The sequence below is a fragment of the Haliotis rubra genome, unplaced genomic scaffold (genome assembly GCF_003918875.1).
Source record: "Haliotis rubra isolate DU_JTF1 unplaced genomic scaffold, ASM391887v1 Scf294, whole genome shotgun sequence".
NCBI classification, from domain to species: Eukaryota; Metazoa; Mollusca; class Gastropoda; order Lepetellida; family Haliotidae; genus Haliotis; species Haliotis rubra.
Window position 1 is genome coordinate 284773 of NW_025766962.1, and position 20293 is coordinate 305065.

The following is a 20293-nucleotide window of genomic DNA, read 5'->3' on the forward strand; positions in this document are numbered from 1 at the left end:
AAGCTTATGGCAATACTTTGTGGTATGGTTCAACTGCACCGAATATTTAACATACTATTTCTGTTGTCGGGGCAACGTCCGTATCATTTCTGGTGATAGTGTCTGATATGTGAATGGCTTTACCCAGAACTATGACCAGCCTACTTGTCACGTTTAATTACATTTCGGAATATTAATGAATATTGTTTTCATTTAATAACATCCGTATCTAAACTTTGAAAACAAATTCGAAAACAGTTGTTTACGATCCGTGGCATTTATCTCTTGGGAAAAGACTGATTTAAAACATTTTTAAAATGCATTTAAATAGAGCAGCTAGATAGGACAAAACGTGTCCTGACAAACAAATTGAACAATATATTACATACGAAGTTACAAAACAATGTGTGTGAGCACAAGGTATCCTGTCATACAATATATTACATACGAAGTTACAAAACAATGTGTGTGAGCACAAGGTATCCTGTCAAACAATATAAAAAACTGTCAAATATTTAGAATTAATGAGAATGACACGACCAAGGGTCCCACCATATATGAAATATGTACAAAGTACTAAAGTAAAATTCAACGACAGATTAAATCTACCTTGACGGTTTAACATTAACAATCTCAAATGATGTGTAAATGAATGGTGCAGCTCACCACATTTCCTCACGTCTAGAGAACTGGTAATACATTTTAGTTTGGCATTTGAGGTTTTGAGTTTGTTGTATATATACTGAGGGAAACAAATAAGGGAACACATGAAATCGCAAGTGGTCCTTTATTCTTTTCCAGGATTCTTATCAAGCTTTGTTTTGCACTGTGGGTGAAAGTTGTCCTAAAAATTCAGGAACACTGCGATGAAGTGGTGTTCCCTTATTTGTTTCCCTCAGTATACATTGATCTGGACTCTTCAGCTTTGTTAGAAATACTCTGAAGTGATTGTTAACAGTAGTAATTACGACTTGTTAAGGTATTTCTGATGATATATGTTCAATGATTTGTTTTGTTTTATGCATTCATCTTTCAATGTATTTCGTGTCAAATCTTTAGGTTCATTTTCCAACCCTTATGCCTGTGATGTATAAATCGCGGGAAATAATATTATTGTACAATGTCCACAAATACACAAAGAACAAGAACTTCAACCACTGTGCGAAATGTATTCCAATCAACAATTATTGCGCTCCATTTCTAGCCTACTCCAGTTTCTGTGAGAAACATTTGGCAATGTCAACGTGTTCGATGTTTTGATCACTCTGGCAACCCGTTAACGTTTGTCTTTTCCTTTTCCATTCTCACTACAGAGATGGAAGCAGCCACCGTCGGCCTCTTTAGCTTCATTCCACACACCACGTCACCGCAACCGCCATTGTCAGCATAACCACACACCCCACTTCAACAAGTTTAAAAACACGGAACAGAAATGTATGGTTTTGATTCTGGATTCTTGAGCAAAATATGTCTGTCCGTACTTCTACTGACACTTGCCTACACAGCAAGACAACGGTATGTGTTCGCAAGACGGCCAAGTCTAATAATGCCCACGTGAAAACTTCTCCATGTTTGTGTGGCAATGGCGTTTCGTACTGCATGTCGCTGCCATTTATGGATATTGTAGTACATGTGTAGGTGTTTCTCAGGTGTTAAGGAAAAATCATCCTTAGCTACAAGATTACACACACCCTCCAGAAGTACCAACATCAGATTATTTTCAGAATGCGTTGTGTTTGGCACATTCCTTTGAATGAGAGAAGAATTCCAAATGGTGTCTCCTCCATTGGTACGACCTCTGTAGGTGCATGTGTGAATGTATACACTGGCATGCTTTGTCTTTGACATTGGAATCGTGAGTCACACAAACTAACCTGCATCTCGACAAAGACCTTCGACTAAAGTCTACATTTCGACAAAGACGTAGATTAACCAGTACCCCAGGTTGAACAGGATGAAGGCTGCTGGGAATCCGTAACGAGCCAACCGATCCACATACCGCGCTCCCATCTTGCCGAACATCCGGGTCACGTCAGTCTTCTCCGTTGCATCAACTCCAGTCTGTCATACAAATACATCACGTGTATGATTGTTGACCTTGACATTCAGAGCATGTATACTGTGGGGAGAGAGGGGAGGGCGGTGGTTGGGGGAAGAGAGGGTGGGGATGTATCACTAACTGCGATATGTAAATAAAGAGCAAGTTGTTCGCACTGTAAATGTTCATAATTTTTTAAACATAGATATAAGACGATTTGGACATATTCCACATGACACAGAGTCTTTATCAGTTTAATCGCTTAATGCGTTTGGCTCCAACAATTGTTAACGTTGTGATACTACATCATTATCAGCCGTTCGGACGTATGTTTCCCTGACATCTCAGCTCCCTGTTGCAACTGTACGTGCACAAGTATAGTACTTAATACTCCATAAAACCTTCGTGATTTAGAGGTTTCTATTTCTTAGATTGTGCATCTGCCGTGTACCAAGGAGGTTCCGTATCTTAAAGTCGGTTCCGTATCTATAAATAGCCATTGAAATAAAGCTGTATACACCAAACCCGTGAAGATCCGGGTTAGAATATTGATCTTCAGTAACCCATGCTTGTCGTAAGAGGCGACTAACGGGATCGGGTGGTCAGGCTCGCTGACTTGGTTGACACATGTCATCGGTTCCCAATTGCGCAGATCGATGATCATGCTGTTGATCACTGGATTGTCTGGTCAAGGCTCGATTATTTACCGACCGCCGCCATGTAGCTGGAATATTGCTGAGTGCCGCGTAAAACTAAACTCACTCACTGTATACAACCAACCAGATTATAACACTCACCCCGTTTAGAGCGATACTCTCGTCTGTCTTCGCCGAAGAAAATCCGAAGCATTTCCAAGGCATGCGCCTTCTTGCTAATACGTTGATGTAGGCGAACTCCAACAGGGACGCGAACACAAAAAACAGGCAAGTCGACATCCAGACGTCGATGGCCTTCACATACGACACTCGGGGCAAGGACGCACGTGCACCGGAACTCTGCGTTGTCATGGTAAGCACAGTCAGGACGCCCAATGAAATTCGAGCAGGGATAGCTTCGATGTCGAGCCAGAAGGAGACCCAGGAGAGGATGACGATGAGAATGCTCGGGACGTACACTTGGATGATGTAAAAGCCGACGTCACGTTTAAGGATAAAATCTGCTCGTACGCAGGAAAAGCTGCCGGCTGAAAATATACGTCCCGGTTTACACAGAGTGCAACAGATGCTAGATGCACTTGGTTACTGTAATATTATCCTTTGGTCGATTTTGCAAAACGTTTAAAGTAGAAAACCTATTTTAAATGCGTGAAACATTAACAAATAATGCTTTGCAATTATATATATGTATCAGCTGGTGCCGGGGAAACAAGAGAGGAAATATAACACATCATAAACAAATGAAAAGATCACGATGACGATACTTATCAACGCGCTTGTCACGTTTCGGGGTGGATCCTATTGTATATGTAGGATAAGCCTAGATTAATGGTACTAGCGTGAGTACTTTGTTATTGATGGCTGGGTCAATGTATACATTACACCGTATCTATACATGTACTGCAGCTGCAGCTGGTACATAAGCGAGTCTTACATGCAAAACAGCGGTTTCACTGAATCACGACTTTGGGTTCACGACTCAGCTAAGTCACACAGTGCGTGTGAATTTCGGGATTAGTTCCAGTGGCCCCAAATTCCCTGCGGGCAGGCAGCATGGGCTACTGGTAAATTACACCCTGGGGTGTCAGGCGTGGGGAATCAGGCATTGTCAGAGTACTAGATCAAAGGATCTACGACTGTGACAATCCTGAAATACCGGAGGACTATGTTTGGCCGAGATCGTAAGCGGGAGACAGGTATTGGGGGTCTTTATACTACAGCGTACTCGGGATGTGTCTTGGGTAGGAATCCCAACAAACGGATTCAAAAAGATAAAACGTGACCATCGTAAGCCTTAACATCACGGTAAGGGTACTAACTTTCTTTGTAAGTCTTGGTGCAGTTTCCAAGGTTATGTTCTTGCAGAGTGTATTGGGGCAACTCCAGATTGTCGTTGAAGTCCACCGGTTTGTGCTGCACCCAGTCGTACACTATGTTCTCCATGGTATAGCCGTCTGTATGGACAAACAAAGACACTTTAACTATTGTAGATTACGTAAAAGTAGGTGAAACATTTCAAGGCCCTTCATCAGGATTTGATCTGAAGATTATTAATCACCCATATTACTTTATGTTTAAAGTGCAATACAGTGCCACTGTTTTCTATTTCCGAAACGCAGGATTTACCGTGTATATCACACTACCAGGAACTCATATACTTTTAAAGAGTAATCAACATCGTAAAGTATTCAGAAATCCTATTTGTTAACTACATATACCGGGAACTATATTAACATCCAAACCAGTGTCAGTCATTAACGCGAGTGTCAAAGTTTCTACATGAACACGCTATCTATTGGTGGGTTGTAAGCAATCTGGCCGCACACCAACAACTACAGAAAGTAGCTATTTCCCTGACTCGTCATCTATACAGAACTATCAAGTCTGTTGACGGATCTTGGCAACGCGTCCAGAATAGCGTGTCAATATGCCTTTCATTAGTCGATTTGGAATAGGTACATTTCCTTTCCAGAATCGCGGACTTGTCATCAAGATTGGAGCTGAATTACTGTCGTACATGAAGTTAATAACTTCCATCTCTCGCACTCCCATGGCACCTGTCCAGCTTCAGAAGAGATCAACAGCATGGCACTGACTCAGGCTTGCAACACGCTAATGTTGCAGAGTGTATAATGTGGTGAACTGAATCTAGTGATTACAACTATCCATAAGTGTATGGATTACGTAAACAGATAAATACATACGACCTCCGCAATATCTCATGTTTAACAAATCATAATTTGTTATATTTGGTCACTGCAAATGCCAATATCAACTTTCATCAGTGTTTGGCAAAGCTTAAAGTTGAACGTGGATTCAGTAGGGATGACACTTCAGAAGAAACCCTTTCAGTTAGTTGGGGAATGTCCATCGGAATGACTATTTTTTTTTAAGGTTTTCAGATACAAAAGTAAAGGAAAACAAATGCACAGGTTTTCATTCATATGAGAGATGGTAAAATGGTAATTAATATGGGTCAAAACGTATTCTTAGTCAGCAGACCTGTTTATAACCACTTTGTACAGGAGACCATCACTGAGCTCAGTCCAGATAGAAAACACACACAATACCCGTGAAGATCCTTGAATTGATCTTCAGTAACCCATGCTTGTCGTAAGAGGCGACTAACGGGATCGGGTGGTCAGGCTCGCTGACTTGGTTGACACATGTCATAGGTTCCCAATTGCGCCGAACCCGTGAAGATCCGGGTTAGAATTGATCTTCAGTAACCCATGCTTGTCGTAAGAGGCGACTAACGGGATCGGGTGGTCAGGCTCCCTGACTTGGTTGACACATGTCATCGTATCCCAATTGCGTAGATCGATGCTCATGCTGTTGATCACTGGATTGCCTGGTCCAGACTCGATTATTTACCGACCGCCGCCATATAGCTGGAATATTGCTGAGTGCCAACTCACTCACTCACTCACTCACTCGAAAACACAGTGTGGCAAAACAGGAACAAATGTAAATCTATATGTACGTACAGCTGGCGATGAGGATTGGACACTTTTGTACATCCAGGGGGTATTTCTCCAGACGCATGTGGCAGCTCAGTGTGATGGACAACCTGCAAGTAGAGTGAAAGTATTGGAGACAGTGGAGGGATTACACTTGACAATCATATACAGAATTTTCTTTGTTTTGGCTGTAGATATTTACCCAATATCTGCAATCTCTGTAAGAGTTGTATTTGGTGGTGTCATGTAAACAATACATTCTGGACCAACCAAACCAGTGAACGATATCGGCAACAGAATTTTATTGAAAATGAGCACCCGCTCTGTATGGTCGCCTTTAATGACAAGCTCTGGTTGATGGAGACTAACCCGTATCAATCCTACACAAACTCTAATGGCCAATTGTATGTCAAGTACGTGTATGATGATAATTTAAGTAATCTGCTGATCTTTACAGACATGGAACACTATTGTGACATACCTGTATATACATACTGCCTGAACACTACCAATGGTGGGATTCGTACAATGCATTTCCTGTCTGTGACGGTTTAACTCAATTCAGTCGCCGTATGCCATTTACCTATCAATGTAGGCATATATTTACACATGTCCTCCGTCACGTTTAGGCCTTTCCTGAATATCTGGAATCATTATATTCTTCGATAGTAATCCATACACCCATGCTAATGGTTCAAAACTTCTTGAAATGGTTTTACTGCTTGTATTTATATGAAACGTGTCTCTCCTTTCTATATCAGTGTCAGCACACTGAAGATAAATGCCTAATATAATTTCTCAGATCAATGGAATTCATGGCTTTTACTTTCAACTAACGATATACATTTATTGAACTTGCTGGTAGTTTCGTGGCTTGAGGTGTCTCTTGATATAAGTTATACTCACTGCCTCAGCATCTTACCCATTCTCTTCTCTTTGCAGCACGGAATACCTATGTTACTTCATTTCATATCGTCATCTTTGACAAATGCATTCACATTGAAGTCGATCTAACGTCATCGTCAACATAGCTATCAATAGAATATTAATCATTGAAGGTCAGTTTCCATAAGTTTCTGAATGATGGACCAAATGTAATCTTCGAACAACTCATATAAAGCAATTTTGTATGAACGTGTAAAGTGTTCCTTTATAGCTTTATGCGTTTTGTGGTACTTGAAGAAAAAGGAACACCAAAATAACTGTAAACAGGGTCATAGATATCTTTCAGAATGTAGAACAACGCTGTGGGAATTAGTCCTGGTTTAACTGGAAGTAGTATCATCCCTCTTATATACATGGTGTATCATATGGTAATGCGATGAAATATGAGTGTCTACCATTCCATTCTTATTAGCGTCAAATAACAAATCCCTTCCGATGCTTATACAATGGTAGAGGTCAGGGAATGTATCCATTTATTCAGACCTTTCTCGTGTTTGGAGAAAAGTGACATGTATTCAGTGCTATGCTGCCATAGACACGAGTTGGTTGTACATACGTATCACATGGTTATGGGTGGTTCTGGTGGAGCCAGTTAATCCATTCGGCTTAACAAGCTTGGGGATTAAAGTCAACCTCACATTATAAACATACATGAATGGTGAATATGTGTGTGTTCATTTTACCCTTCAGGAGGGAGTTGGAATTAGGAAGTACTCAGTATTAGCTGCACAAGTATTTCAGTAACACCAAAACAACGCTTTACAAATGGAATCAGGTGTAAACTGGTTAGGGTATCTTTACTACCACAAGTCAACTCTACAGTAAATATGTGCATTACGGAATGATCGTGTTCGTGCTTTTTGATATGAAGCGTATGGCATCCCATTAAAGAACGACTGAATGATTCGACACGCTTTTGAACAGCCACAAGATAATTAAGGATTTAAAACTTTTAAATGGCCTGGCCAGTCAACACGCTGACAAGCCATCAGGGCAGGAGAAAGAGAAATTTATTACAATCACAGCAGGCTATACGCGTTTTCGTTGTTCAGGGTTTTTTTCAGTGAACGGTTTCCATTTCACATTATGTTTCTCTGAAACATGAGCTCATAACAAGGGCTCTAAAGCTATTGAATTTTTCTCCTAAAATGTAAGAGCATCTATTACAGACGCCAAATATGAACACGACATTGAAATCTGAGGAAGAAAACGTTTCATCACAGCGAACTCCTGGTATGATGTGAAGACATAATGCCGATAGTTCTGTCTATTCTAATCTGATATCGTGATTGAGGGAGCATTTGTCTAAGTCGGAAACATGCCACAATTTTGTGATCGTGTATTCAAACACTAGGTTCGCCATCTTGATGTTTTCAGGTTCGCTAACACTATTTCAGTAGCCTCTAATTTTGACATCTGCATCACTTTGATTGTCAAGCCGACACGCATGTAATGTTGAAAGATGCGCTAGGAACAGTTCCTTTTCCCACCTATCGTATCAACGAGAAGAGTGTGTTTGGTTTGGCAGTCAGCAATATTCACTGATATATTAAAGGTCACGATCACATGTCAGCCACCCAACACACTGTCACCGTTCAATGTTCCCCTGTAACTACTATTACGATATATATGGTGTATTGGGGACCGTTGTCGCATACTTGTGAAGCCCTATATCGCCAAGTGTGATCGAATATTTTCTTTTTCGTACATTATATCATAGATCTCTGAACCTATTTCTGATATGATACATATTCAGTATTTATTTGGTGATATCTTAAGAAAGATAACCCTGCCATGTACATGCCGACATGGGCTCTCAGAGTTTAGGTTGCTCAGTCATGCACACATGCGACGATGGAAATACAATGGGAATATATTACTTTTAAACGATCCTTTGGGTGTAAGTTTCGGGACTAATAAACCATCTCTTTCATATAGTTAGGAGTTTTTGTTTAAACATATTTAATTTACAAAGCAATACTGGCGGGTCTGCCAAATGTAATATAAATCTGGCGACATCAACCATGCTTCTAACTCAAGCGCAGTAAAACTGTATGAATGTCTAGTGATGTTGACAAAGTCAGTTTGCCTGAAAAGTTGGTTTATCAATAACTAAAATCATGTAACCCAGGGACAGCTTCACTCCAGACAAATCAATGTATCAGGTGACGCTGTCTTCACTTCTCAGTGAGATGACACAAGCGATAGGTTAGCGAAGAAAGAATTACGGGTTTTATCAAAATTCTTCTTCTAAGTGTCTCGCAGGAGACACATTAACTTATACAGACGCTGTCGTAAACAGCAGTACTCATGTTCTGACAGCAATTTACACAAGAGTCAGTAAACGTTGGTTTACACACAGCCCCAGCTTCTACAGCTTCCTCGATGTGAGTGACTACCACAGCGCGACATTCCCTACCACATAACCCTTCCCATTTCTCCTATAGATACTGGATGTTCAGTTGAATAAATAGTTGTGAAAAGAGCTACAATCTACAATATTGGAACCCGTTAATGAATTAACAAGAGCCATCCGAGAAAAAGTAAATTTGCTGCAAACGGTTATACATTTGGCTGTAATTACACACACACACACACACACACACACACACACACACACACACACACTGACACTCCTTCAGACTCAGACAGACACACACACACACACTGACACTCCTTCAGACAGTCATACAAACATGCATGGGCACACAAATATACATACATACGTACACACCATCGTATTGTGGTTGTCAACGTATACATGCTCACACAAACACACCAACAGAAACATCCATACAGAATCATGAACACACACACACACATCCATACACATATACATAAATATATCCATATATCCACATTACATGCACACACATCACACCAACATACAGAAACATCCATACAGAATCATGAACACACACATCTATACACACATACATGAATATATCCATATATACACATATACACTTTACATGCACACACATACACGCGTCAGTATATTTTGGGTTGCAGAAACTATGATTCAACGTGAAGGCGCACATGGTGGTAACGCTGACACCGGGAGAGTAAACACCAGCCACTGGGACGGACCTTTACACTGTGTCATCATAGTGAGATAAAAATCTACAATAAATGGATTGACCTTCCGATGGGACCATGTTTTTGTGTGGTCTGACAGGCGCTTTTTCACAGGAGGCTTGATATGGATGAGTATATGACAGACCGTTTAAAAATGTTTAAGAAATCCTTTGTACAAAGCACGCTATTAGTTACGGGATCCTGCAATTTAGACACAATTTCAGCCCCTGCCCCTTGGGACCACTGCCCAGATTGTTTCCATTCAGCTGTTTTGACTTTAAATGCAGAGATCGCTCGCTTACCATAATCCTATTTCCCCGTCCCAGGAATATTTATGAACAAATCAAACGAAACGTGTTTTGCAATCACAAACCTCCAGATTTCTGTATATTTACAATCCACACTAGAATGTAGTCCGTCCATTCAATGGCAGGTTTCAATTTACCCCGTCTGTGGTGCATATCTTACACAGGACTGATGAATAAGATGGAACTTACAGACATGTGAAATTGTTTGTACCAATTCTGAAAGTCCAGTAAATACGTAACTATTATCATTGTGTTATGAATTCGAATTGTTGGACGTTCGCTTTGGTCATTGTCAATAACGTCAACTGTTAGTCGCCTTCGATTTTTCATGTATATATTAAACGTTTCTTTTGCTCGTAAGTGTGTTTAACGAAACACCAGGTGTTCTATGATTCGGTCAGACAATGGTGATTGTTACAGCGGCTGGTCAGCCTCCCTCACATACACACCAGGTGCTCTATGAGTCGGTCAGACAATGGTGATCGTTACAGCGGCTGGTCAGCCTCCCTCACATACACACCAGGTGTTCTATGATTCGGTCAGACAATGGTGATCAGCCTCCCTTACACACCAGGTGCTCCTCCCTCACATACACACCAGGTGTTCTATGATTCGGTCAGACAATGGTGATTGTTACAGCGGCTGGTCAGCCTCCCTCACATACACACCAGGTGTTCTATGATTCGGTCAGACAATGGTGATCGTTACAGCGGCTGGTCAGCCTCCCTCACATACACACCAGGTGTTCTATGAGTCGGTCAGACAATGGTGATCGTTACAGCGGCTGGTCAGCCTCCCTCACATACACACCAGGTGTTCTATGATTCGGTCAGACAATGGTGATTGTTACAGCGGCTGGTCAGCCTCCCTCACATACACACCAGGTGTTCTATGATTCGGTCAGACAATGGTGATTGTTACAGCAGCTGGTCAGCCTCCCTCACATACACACCAGGTGTTCTATGATTCGGTCAGACAATGGTGATTGTTACAGCGGCTGGTCAGCCTCCCTCACATACACACCAGGTGTTCTATGATTCGGTCAGACAATGGTGATTGTTACAGCAGCTGGTCAGCCTCCCCCACATACACACCAGGTGTTCTATGATTCGGTCAGACAATGGTGATTGTTACAGCGGTTGGTCAGCCTCCCTCACATGCACACCAGGTGTTCTATGATTCGGTCAGACAATGGTGATTGTTACAGCAGCTGGTCAGCCTCCCTCACATACACACCAGGTGTTCTATGATTCGGTCAGACAATGGTGATCGTTACAGCGGCTGGTCAGCCTCCCTCACATACACACTAGGTGTTCTATGATTCGGTCAGACAATGGTGATCGTTACAGCGGCTGGTCAGCCTCCCCCACATACACACCAGGTGTTCTATGATTCGGTCAGACAATGGTGATCGTTACAGCGGCTGGTCAGCCTCCCTCACATACACACCAGGTGTTCTATGAGTCGGTCAGACAATGGTGATCGTTACAGCGGCTGGTCAGCCTCCCTCACATACACACCAGGTGTTCTATGATTCGGTCAGACAATGGTGATTGTTACAGCGGCTGGTCAGCCTTCCTCACATGCACACCAGGTGTTCTATGATTCGGTCAGATAATGGTGATTGTTACAGCGGCTGGTCAGCCTTCCCCACATACACACCAGGTGTCCCAATCACACTACAAAAATGACGTAAGAATGACGTAAACCAGTACAGGACAAAAAGTATAATGCCTACCGCAGACAGACGTTTCAGACACAGTACGGTTCCTAACCTCACCTTGACATTGGTAGTTGCAGGGCATGAGTGAGTGAATTTGGCCGAAACATTACCGTGACAACAAACTTATAGAAAGAAATAAAACGCGTGTAAGCTCAAAGATTTAAATTACATAAATGATTGATGTATCCGCCTTTCATGATGTTCTTCTATATCTGATGTGTTGTTTACAGGGCTAATTCGAATATTGCCCCTTCTGAACTGTTAGCGGTTTCAACATTTACAAGAAATTTACCCCGAACGCGGTCGATATTTTGTATACTCAGTGGGTGAATTATAACGCATATGACAGACACGCATAACTGTTATATTGGATTGACTGTTGTCGTTTAGGATAATCATTTTTCCTGTCACTTGTTAGTCCTTTTGGGATTTTTAAGTCAGCTATTTATATTTGGATTAAAATATTGTTCAATAGGTATAGGCAAAATCAACTTGTGCTTTAACACGTGCAGCGCCTAGTTCCAGCTTCACCTGTCCAGTAAGCCAGCAGTTGCTGCACGCCGTGGAACCAATAACGTACTGACGATCACAGAAAGGTAACCGGCTGAATCGGGGATTCGCTTCACGATCATAGCCTGGAGATGGTATGTCCTAGACGACTGCATGACACAGCCACGCATACACGGGGTTTCACCATTCTTGACAGTCGCCTCCCTTGAACATTACCTCTCTGAACATCGTAATCCACTTACCTCATACTGTAGTATATCGTGCCGTTCCGGTAGAGGTGCATCAGTCTGTTTGGCACAGTGACTTCGTGGAAGGCTCCTTTCTTCTCGTTCCTGAAGAACGTATCCGGCACCCACACTTTCTGCATGATCTTTGTATCCAGCTCCAGCCAATCCGTCTTCGAGAAGTTGATGTACTGCAGTCTAGGGTCCACCCATCTTTGCCTCAGATATACGTTGAGAGAATAATCCTGGAAATATTGTGAAAAGTAAACACTTAAACTGATGGCAACCACGAGACAATCTACCAACACGTCCCTCGACTTCCTGGTTCATGGCACTGTTTCTGTGATGGAGTGTGTATGACCATGATAAATGAACTACGGTAAACTACGGTTAAAATGGGAACTCCAAGGGTCCACTAATCTTAGCTTGTAAGAACAGATCGAAACCCAGACAAACAGTTCATTACATCCGTTGTTTCGTCATAAACATTTTCGTTATAAACATAGTTTACTATAGTTGCCTTACAGCACCTGAGAAAAACGTTATGCACCACCCATTCTATAGTTTACAAACCAACCAAATCTTCTGGCAAGGACAAGACATGTCATTGGTATTATTTTTTTCAACGTGCTGGTACCCGCAGAGAGTCCATGAATATTATATTTGTCAACACGGGTCGTTAAATGTTGAACATGTGAGTTATGATTTATCTGACATCAAAAGACACGAGATTATATCTATCGCCTAAAGTCAACCTTGTGTGTGTACAGGTGCCATACGTTCCCCAGGTGAGTCTTGGAGATCGAGCACAACGATCTTACCATGGATTGCTCGTTGACGGAGTCTATACTCAGCACATACACCTGCACTCCAACTGTCGTGGCGTGATCTGGGGAGACATAAACCACAAGATGAGCCTCATGAAAGGTGGTGCTGTTTAATACCACAAACAACAATAACACAACTGATAGCCCCGGGGCCAGACAAACTGGTGATTGAGCAACGATTCACGCCATCGGATTACAGGTCACCGACAAGGATCATTTTTATTTTATTATTATTGGATATTTATATAGCGCACATATCCACGCACTAGTGCATGCTCAAGGCGCTGGATCACCTACTCAATTAGTTCACACCTTTCGACCGGTATATAGTTTGCCGTGGATCATCTTTCACCGAACACGTAACGTAAACAGCTACCTTTGATTAGCATGTGCAGTGATAACTACAGCATTTCCTAGCTTTTAACCCTCTCCAAGTAGAAGTACATACAGAATTACAACACTGACAAGATAAAATATAACATTCTGACTTTTGAGAATTTTGTCTGTTTATCGAAAGCAACCATTTTCGGGATGGCAGATAAATATCTTTACTCAACTGAATACAAATGGCGAATAATTATGAATAATTATACATAAACTGCCCGGCGAAATGTTTACACTTTTAAATTCAATCTAAGAATAAAATTACAAACGTTATCAAAAGGTAACCAGTCTGGAAACCCAGCAAATCTAAGGGGTTCATTTGTTTTGTTTATTGACGCACTCAGCAATACTCTATCTATATGACGGCGATCTGTAAATAACTGAGTCTGGACGAGGCAATCCAGTGACTGAAATCGTGAGTATCGATCTGCCGAAAATGGGATTCGATGACATGCATCAACCATGTCAGCGGACCTGACCACTTTATCTCGTTAGTCGCCTATTGCGACAAGCATAGGTTGCTGAAGACCAGTTCTAACCCGGATCTTCACAGATATAAATGATCTCTAATGATATGTATCCGCAATGAGCGTTACCTTCTTCATAGTCGGGAGATATCCGTGGGTTGTAGGTTGAGTTGATCAGGAGCATATCCAGGATATCTTGTCTGAAATTAAAACAACACAAATCGTAAACTTCAGCGGTTGATTTCGAACATTTTCAATTCTCTTGACAGATTTTCAATTAGTTTTACTCCCTGCGGCACAACGAATATTACAGAAATGCAGTATTTGTTATTGAAACTTTCCATGTGATTACTTTGTTGAGTAATTTGACAACATGCCACGCATGGCACTAACTCTGCGGAACTGTACACACAGATCGATAGCGGTAACACGATAGCTCCTTCGCCTCCTGGAGCCAGAAACAGCTGTTTTAGGGTCTGAGCTAGACACTGTCATATCTGATATTTTCACAAATAATATTTTGATGGAATGCCATACTGCTAAATGCATATTTCCATACTGGATTGAAACACACATGTTTGGATTCCATTGTTGTTAGATCTGTGATAACAATCAGTGCATGATTGGTCAGTTAGCTGTCTCATTATGGCATTAGAGCAAATATTGCTAATATCTGTTTGGGGCTCCATGTTGTAGGCCGCTTTATGAAAGTTATTAACTAAGATTACATATATTCGTTCAACAACAGTATAATTTACTTACTCAGAACGACGCGGTATTTTAAGAAATTGTTTCTCTAAGATTGTTCTCTCGTTTCAGTTGCAAAATAGATTCTAAACAATACATTTTATCCTACAGGATTATAAGTATTAACTACAATCTTCTATTCAAAGTCAAATGAATTATATACGAAACACAGAGTCAACTGTACGACGGAATATCATAAACATACATGTAAGAACCGCTGTGCAGTACTGACGATACCAAGGCCAAAGCAAGACACCATAAAAGTTTTTAAAAGCTTGCGTGCCTGAATTTTGATCAAACAACCTTGGAGACCCGTGGAACTCTTCATAGAAAGAGAATGCGGTTTGCCAACTCCATGCGTAAATATCCCACCAAATCCCAGATATGACTTAGCTCGGAACAAACATATGACGTCAACGCCAGAGCAGCTGCTCTCACGGACCACCAAAACAGCTACTAGCATGTAGGCAAAATAGCGGAACACGAAAACACGAAAATCAGTGATGATGCAATGTTGTCCGCGACAAAGGAGTCCTGGCAGCCACCCGCGCCACACAACTTACATGAAAGAGCAAGTGTTCCTTGCCAGACGCTGCATAGTAGTGCCGTGTCATATGATATGAAACTGTAACACGGGCTCGTTTCAGATCTCGCAACAAATATTTGTTACTGAATTTGGTTAATCAAAGACTACCATAATATTGTCGTTTGGAGAGATATTCTACACTGCACGTACAGGTCTTTGATGGTCAGATGTTTGTGAAAAACCAGACAACAACGCAGTACAATACAGGAATCTGTGCTCTGACACATGTCCATCATCATCGATTGCAATGACAGTAGGGATGAGCTGCATCAGTTGATGTTGCGGTGGTTAACCTAGGTATCGCCGAAAAAAACACACTAAAATAGCAAATGAATGTATACAAACACGTTTTTTACCAAACTTACATTCCACATTTGAAACAAATTTCTAACCAGATTAGCATCACCAAACTCTTTCGCCTCATAACCGACTAGAGAATATAACAGATACTCAAACTGATTACCTTTTTATGCACATGTAAATGGATATATTTATTGTAGGCATTATTAGAAGACATTACTGTTACTGGGTAATAAAAGCTTCAGAAGTATTATTTCGCAACAAATGATCAAGATGACGATTAGGTTGGCTGTGATATCAAAGTCAAAATAATCAACTTAAAACAACTTCAAAGAGAATTTTAATGGTACAATGTAGCTGCATTTTATGTATGACATTTGAAGGATTTATTGAGATAAAAGAGGAATGGAATCCAACTGCCAAGGGCTGATGTAAATATTAATACATTCCCTCAAATATACGATAATTCAGCTCACATGAACTATCTCTGAAATTCACCTGCCACTATTAGTCAATCCCAAGCACACGGTTGAAGTTGAGTTTCTGTGGACGGCGAGTTAAAACATGCATTATCTATGTTATAGGACTTTTGCTCAAAAGTTGTTTGATCAAGCGTACGACATAAGCTTTCAAAATGTTGAGGCCATTTCCAATTTTGACGCACCATTAACAAAATGATATCCGACGAAATCACACTTTCGATTTGTACAATATGTGCTCGTGTTGTTTCATGCGAACAATGCACTTGCCTCTGCATGTGTTTGTGACGGTGTACGGAACTTTGCCCACAGGAGCTTTGCCCACAAGGAACTTTGCCCACAGGAACTTTGCCCACAAGGAACTTTACCCACAGGAAGTATGCCACAAGAAATTTGCCCACAACATTTTTTACAGGAGAGGAACTTAACTGCCCATCATAATAATACAACATTGCATAAAATCAGTCAACTACAGAGAAACAGCCTATAATATAACACATTGACGGAGTAAAGAAAGTTCCTGGATTCGTTTGTGACTAGTGCCACCTGTGGGGCAGGATATCTGCACCTTGGCATCGTCACTATCAGGTTTGATGATTCGTAAACATTTGCTTATGATATAACCCGATTCGTACAGTGAATCCGAGTTTATACATCGTAAAAAATCTGTTAGAATCGACAATTCCGCTTATCTGAAACTGCTGATTTGTCTACGAAGTACAAGATTGTATGTCTAAAATAACACTCACCTTGACATTCCATTCAAACTTTTCTTCGAGGAAACCCATCGGGCACAAAGAAGTAATGATATCGTGGCAAGCACCGCCACTGTCGTCGATAGAGTTGACATCGTTGTTGGTGGCGAAGCTTCAATCGAGGCTACCGCGGACCTGAAAGGCAGAGTTGTTATTAGAGCGCAAGTCTACAATAACATTGCACGTTCAAGAGATATATATCACGACCACATGAAACACGTGTTACCACGGAAGAGTCCATGTACTCTGCTATCGCCGACATTTCGGTCCTCAAAACTATGTATATTAAGCGATCACCACATTGTGGCATTTGATTCATGTATGTACAATGCCGTTTCATCGGCATGAAGCGTTTACAAAGGATTGGGTGCGTAAGTACAGACTGTCTGTTTAGTACCTTAGCTGTGTACTACCCGCTGTACTGCATGCATGTCGGAGTACTGTCTAGAATACCTCTGTACCAATCAGTGTCTTGACCACTGGACCGACCTCGGTGTTGACCAGAGTAAACACCTCTGTGTTGACCAGAGTAAACACCATATTGATTACTAGATTGAGACAAGCAGGCCAGCAGCAATACTGCCAGGTGTACCGTCGACTGCACTGGTCAGGTTCGTTGACGAAACACGTGGGAATAATAAGAATCATAACAAATCCAGACAGTGTTCGTGTTCAGTTCACATGTATTAAATACAATTTTTACGTATTTTTCAGGCACTAGTGTATTGTACAGGCATTACATCACGTGCACACATTGACAGATTCTAGCGTATTCACACATTGACAGACGCTAGAGTATTCACACATTGACAGGCGCTAGAGTTTTCACACGTTGACAGATTCTAGAGTATTCTCACATTGACAGATTCTAGAGTATTCACACATGACAGACGCTACAGCACACTGACAGGCACTAGAGTATTCACACATTCACAGATGCTAGAGTATTCACACATTGACAGGCACTAGAGTATTCACACATTCACAGATGCTAGAGTATTCACACATTGACAGGCACTAAAGCATTCACACATTCACAGATGCTAGAGTATTCACACATTGACAGGCACTAGAGTATTCACACTCTGACAGACGCTAGAGTATTCACACACTGACAGACACTAGAGTATTCACACACTGACAGACACTAGATTATTCACACATTGACAGACACTAGAGTATTCACACATTGACAGGCACTAGAGTATTCAAACACTGACAGACACTAGACTATTCACACATTGACAGGCAGTAGAGTATTCACACATTGACAGGCACTAGAGTATTCACACATTGACAGGCACTAGAGTATTCACACATTGACAGGCACTAGAGTATTCACACATTGACAGACACTAGAGTATTCACACATTGACAGACACTAGAGTATTCAAACACTGACAGGCACTAGAGTATTCACACATTGACACTAGAGTATTCACTAGGTATTCACACATTGACAGACACTAGAGTATTCACACACTGACAGACACTAGAGTATTCATTGACAGACACTGACAGACACTAGAGTATTCACACATGACAGACACTACAGTATTCACTCGTTGACAGAAACTATTCTAGAATATTCACACACTGACAGACAGTAGAGTATTCACACACTGACAGACAGTATTCACACTGACAGAGTATTCACACACTGACATACACTAGAATATTCACACATTGACAGACACTAGAATATTCACACACTGACAGACAGTAGAGTATTCACACACTGACAGACAGTAGAGTATTCACACACTGAACATGCACTAGAGTATTCACAAACTGACAGACAGTAGAGCATTCAAACACTGACAGACACTAGAGTATTCACACATTGACAGGCACTAGAGTATTCACACATTGACAGACACTAGAATATTCACACACTGACAGACAGTAGAGTATTCACACACTGACATGCACTAGAGTATTCATACATTGACAGGCACTAGAGTATTCACACACTGACAGACAGTAGAGTTTTCACACATTGACAGACAGTAGAGTATTCACACATTGACAGACAGTAGAGTATTCAAACACTGACAGACACTAGAGTATTCACACAATGACAAACAGTAGAGTATTCACACATTGACAGACAGTAGAGTATTCACACATTGACAGACAGTAGAGTATTCTCACATTGACAGGTAGAGTATTCACACATTGACAGACAGTAGAGTATTCACACATTGACAGACAGTAGAGTATTCACACATTGACAGACAGTAGAGTATTCACTCATTGACACAGTATTCAAACACTGTATTCACAGTATTGAAAGACACAGTAGAGTATTCACACATTGACATTGACAGACAGACAGACGGTAGAGTATTCACACATTGACAGACACTAGAATATTCAAACACTGACAGACACTAGAGTATTCACACATTGACAGACAGTAGAGTATTATTCACACATTGATTCAAACAGACATCCACTAGAGTATTCACACACTGACAGACAGTAGAGTATTCACACATTGACAGACACTAGAGTATTCACACATTGACAGACAGTAGAGTATTCACACATTGACAGACAGTAGAGTATTCACACATTGACAGACAGTAGAGTATTCACACATTGACAGACACTAGAGTATTCAACACATTGACAGACAGTAGAGTATTCACACATTGACAGACAGTAGAGTATTCACACATTGACAGACAGTAGAGTATTCACACACTGACAGACACTAGAGTATTCACATTGACAGACAGTAGAGTATTCACACATTGACAGACACTAGAGTATTCACACATTGACAGACAGTAGAGTATTCACACACTGACAGACACTAGAGTATTCACACATTGACAGACACTAGAGTTTTCACACATTGACATACACTAGAGTATTCACACATTGACAGACACTGGAGTATTGTACAGGATTTACTGCACTACTAAGACAATGTAGTGTGTTGATGCCAAATCATGCACTGAGTGTTGTTATCAACCGTCAACGTGTGGTAATACTTAATGACTTTTTCTCATCAATTTCAGTTGCTCTCTGTCCATGCGTGCTACAGATGAAACCACGAACTAACGATAATCCACATAATTATTCATAAAATGAAATGTAAATGTCTATTGTGCGTTTTCTTTATCCAGTGTTACGCATATGCAATGTGGGGCGTAGAGATTGCGAACTGTAGCACGATATGTGCATTGGCCATATGTCACATGTACATCTGTAAACATGTTAATAACGATGTATTTGTCCAGTATCATTCTTTGATTATATCACACCCCACATGATACATTCATCAAAATGTAAAATAATGTTTTATAAGAGAAGTCT

General features: G+C 41.0%; 1 protein-coding gene across 3 annotated transcripts in view; it reads right to left on the reverse strand.

The window, feature by feature from the left end:
* Positions 1–1134: 1134 nt before the first annotated feature.
* LOC124282170 (glycine receptor subunit alpha-2-like) overlaps positions 1135–20293 on the reverse strand; it is a 72805-nt gene continuing 53646 nt past the window's right edge. For all 3 annotated transcript variants that reach the window (XM_046718133.1, XM_046718134.1, XM_046718135.1), the window contains 8 exons: positions 16961–17101; positions 14229–14299; positions 13243–13310; positions 12440–12666; positions 5661–5743; positions 3993–4127; positions 2815–3200; positions 1135–2040 (listed from right to left, as the gene is read on the reverse strand). In XM_046718133.1, coding sequence (XP_046574089.1) covers positions 1885–2040; positions 2815–3200; positions 3993–4127; positions 5661–5743; positions 12440–12666; positions 13243–13310; positions 14229–14299; positions 16961–17101 — 1267 coding nt within the window. In that variant the 3' untranslated portion in view covers positions 1135–1884. The remainder of the gene's footprint in view (positions 2041–2814; positions 3201–3992; positions 4128–5660; positions 5744–12439; positions 12667–13242; positions 13311–14228; positions 14300–16960; positions 17102–20293) is intronic.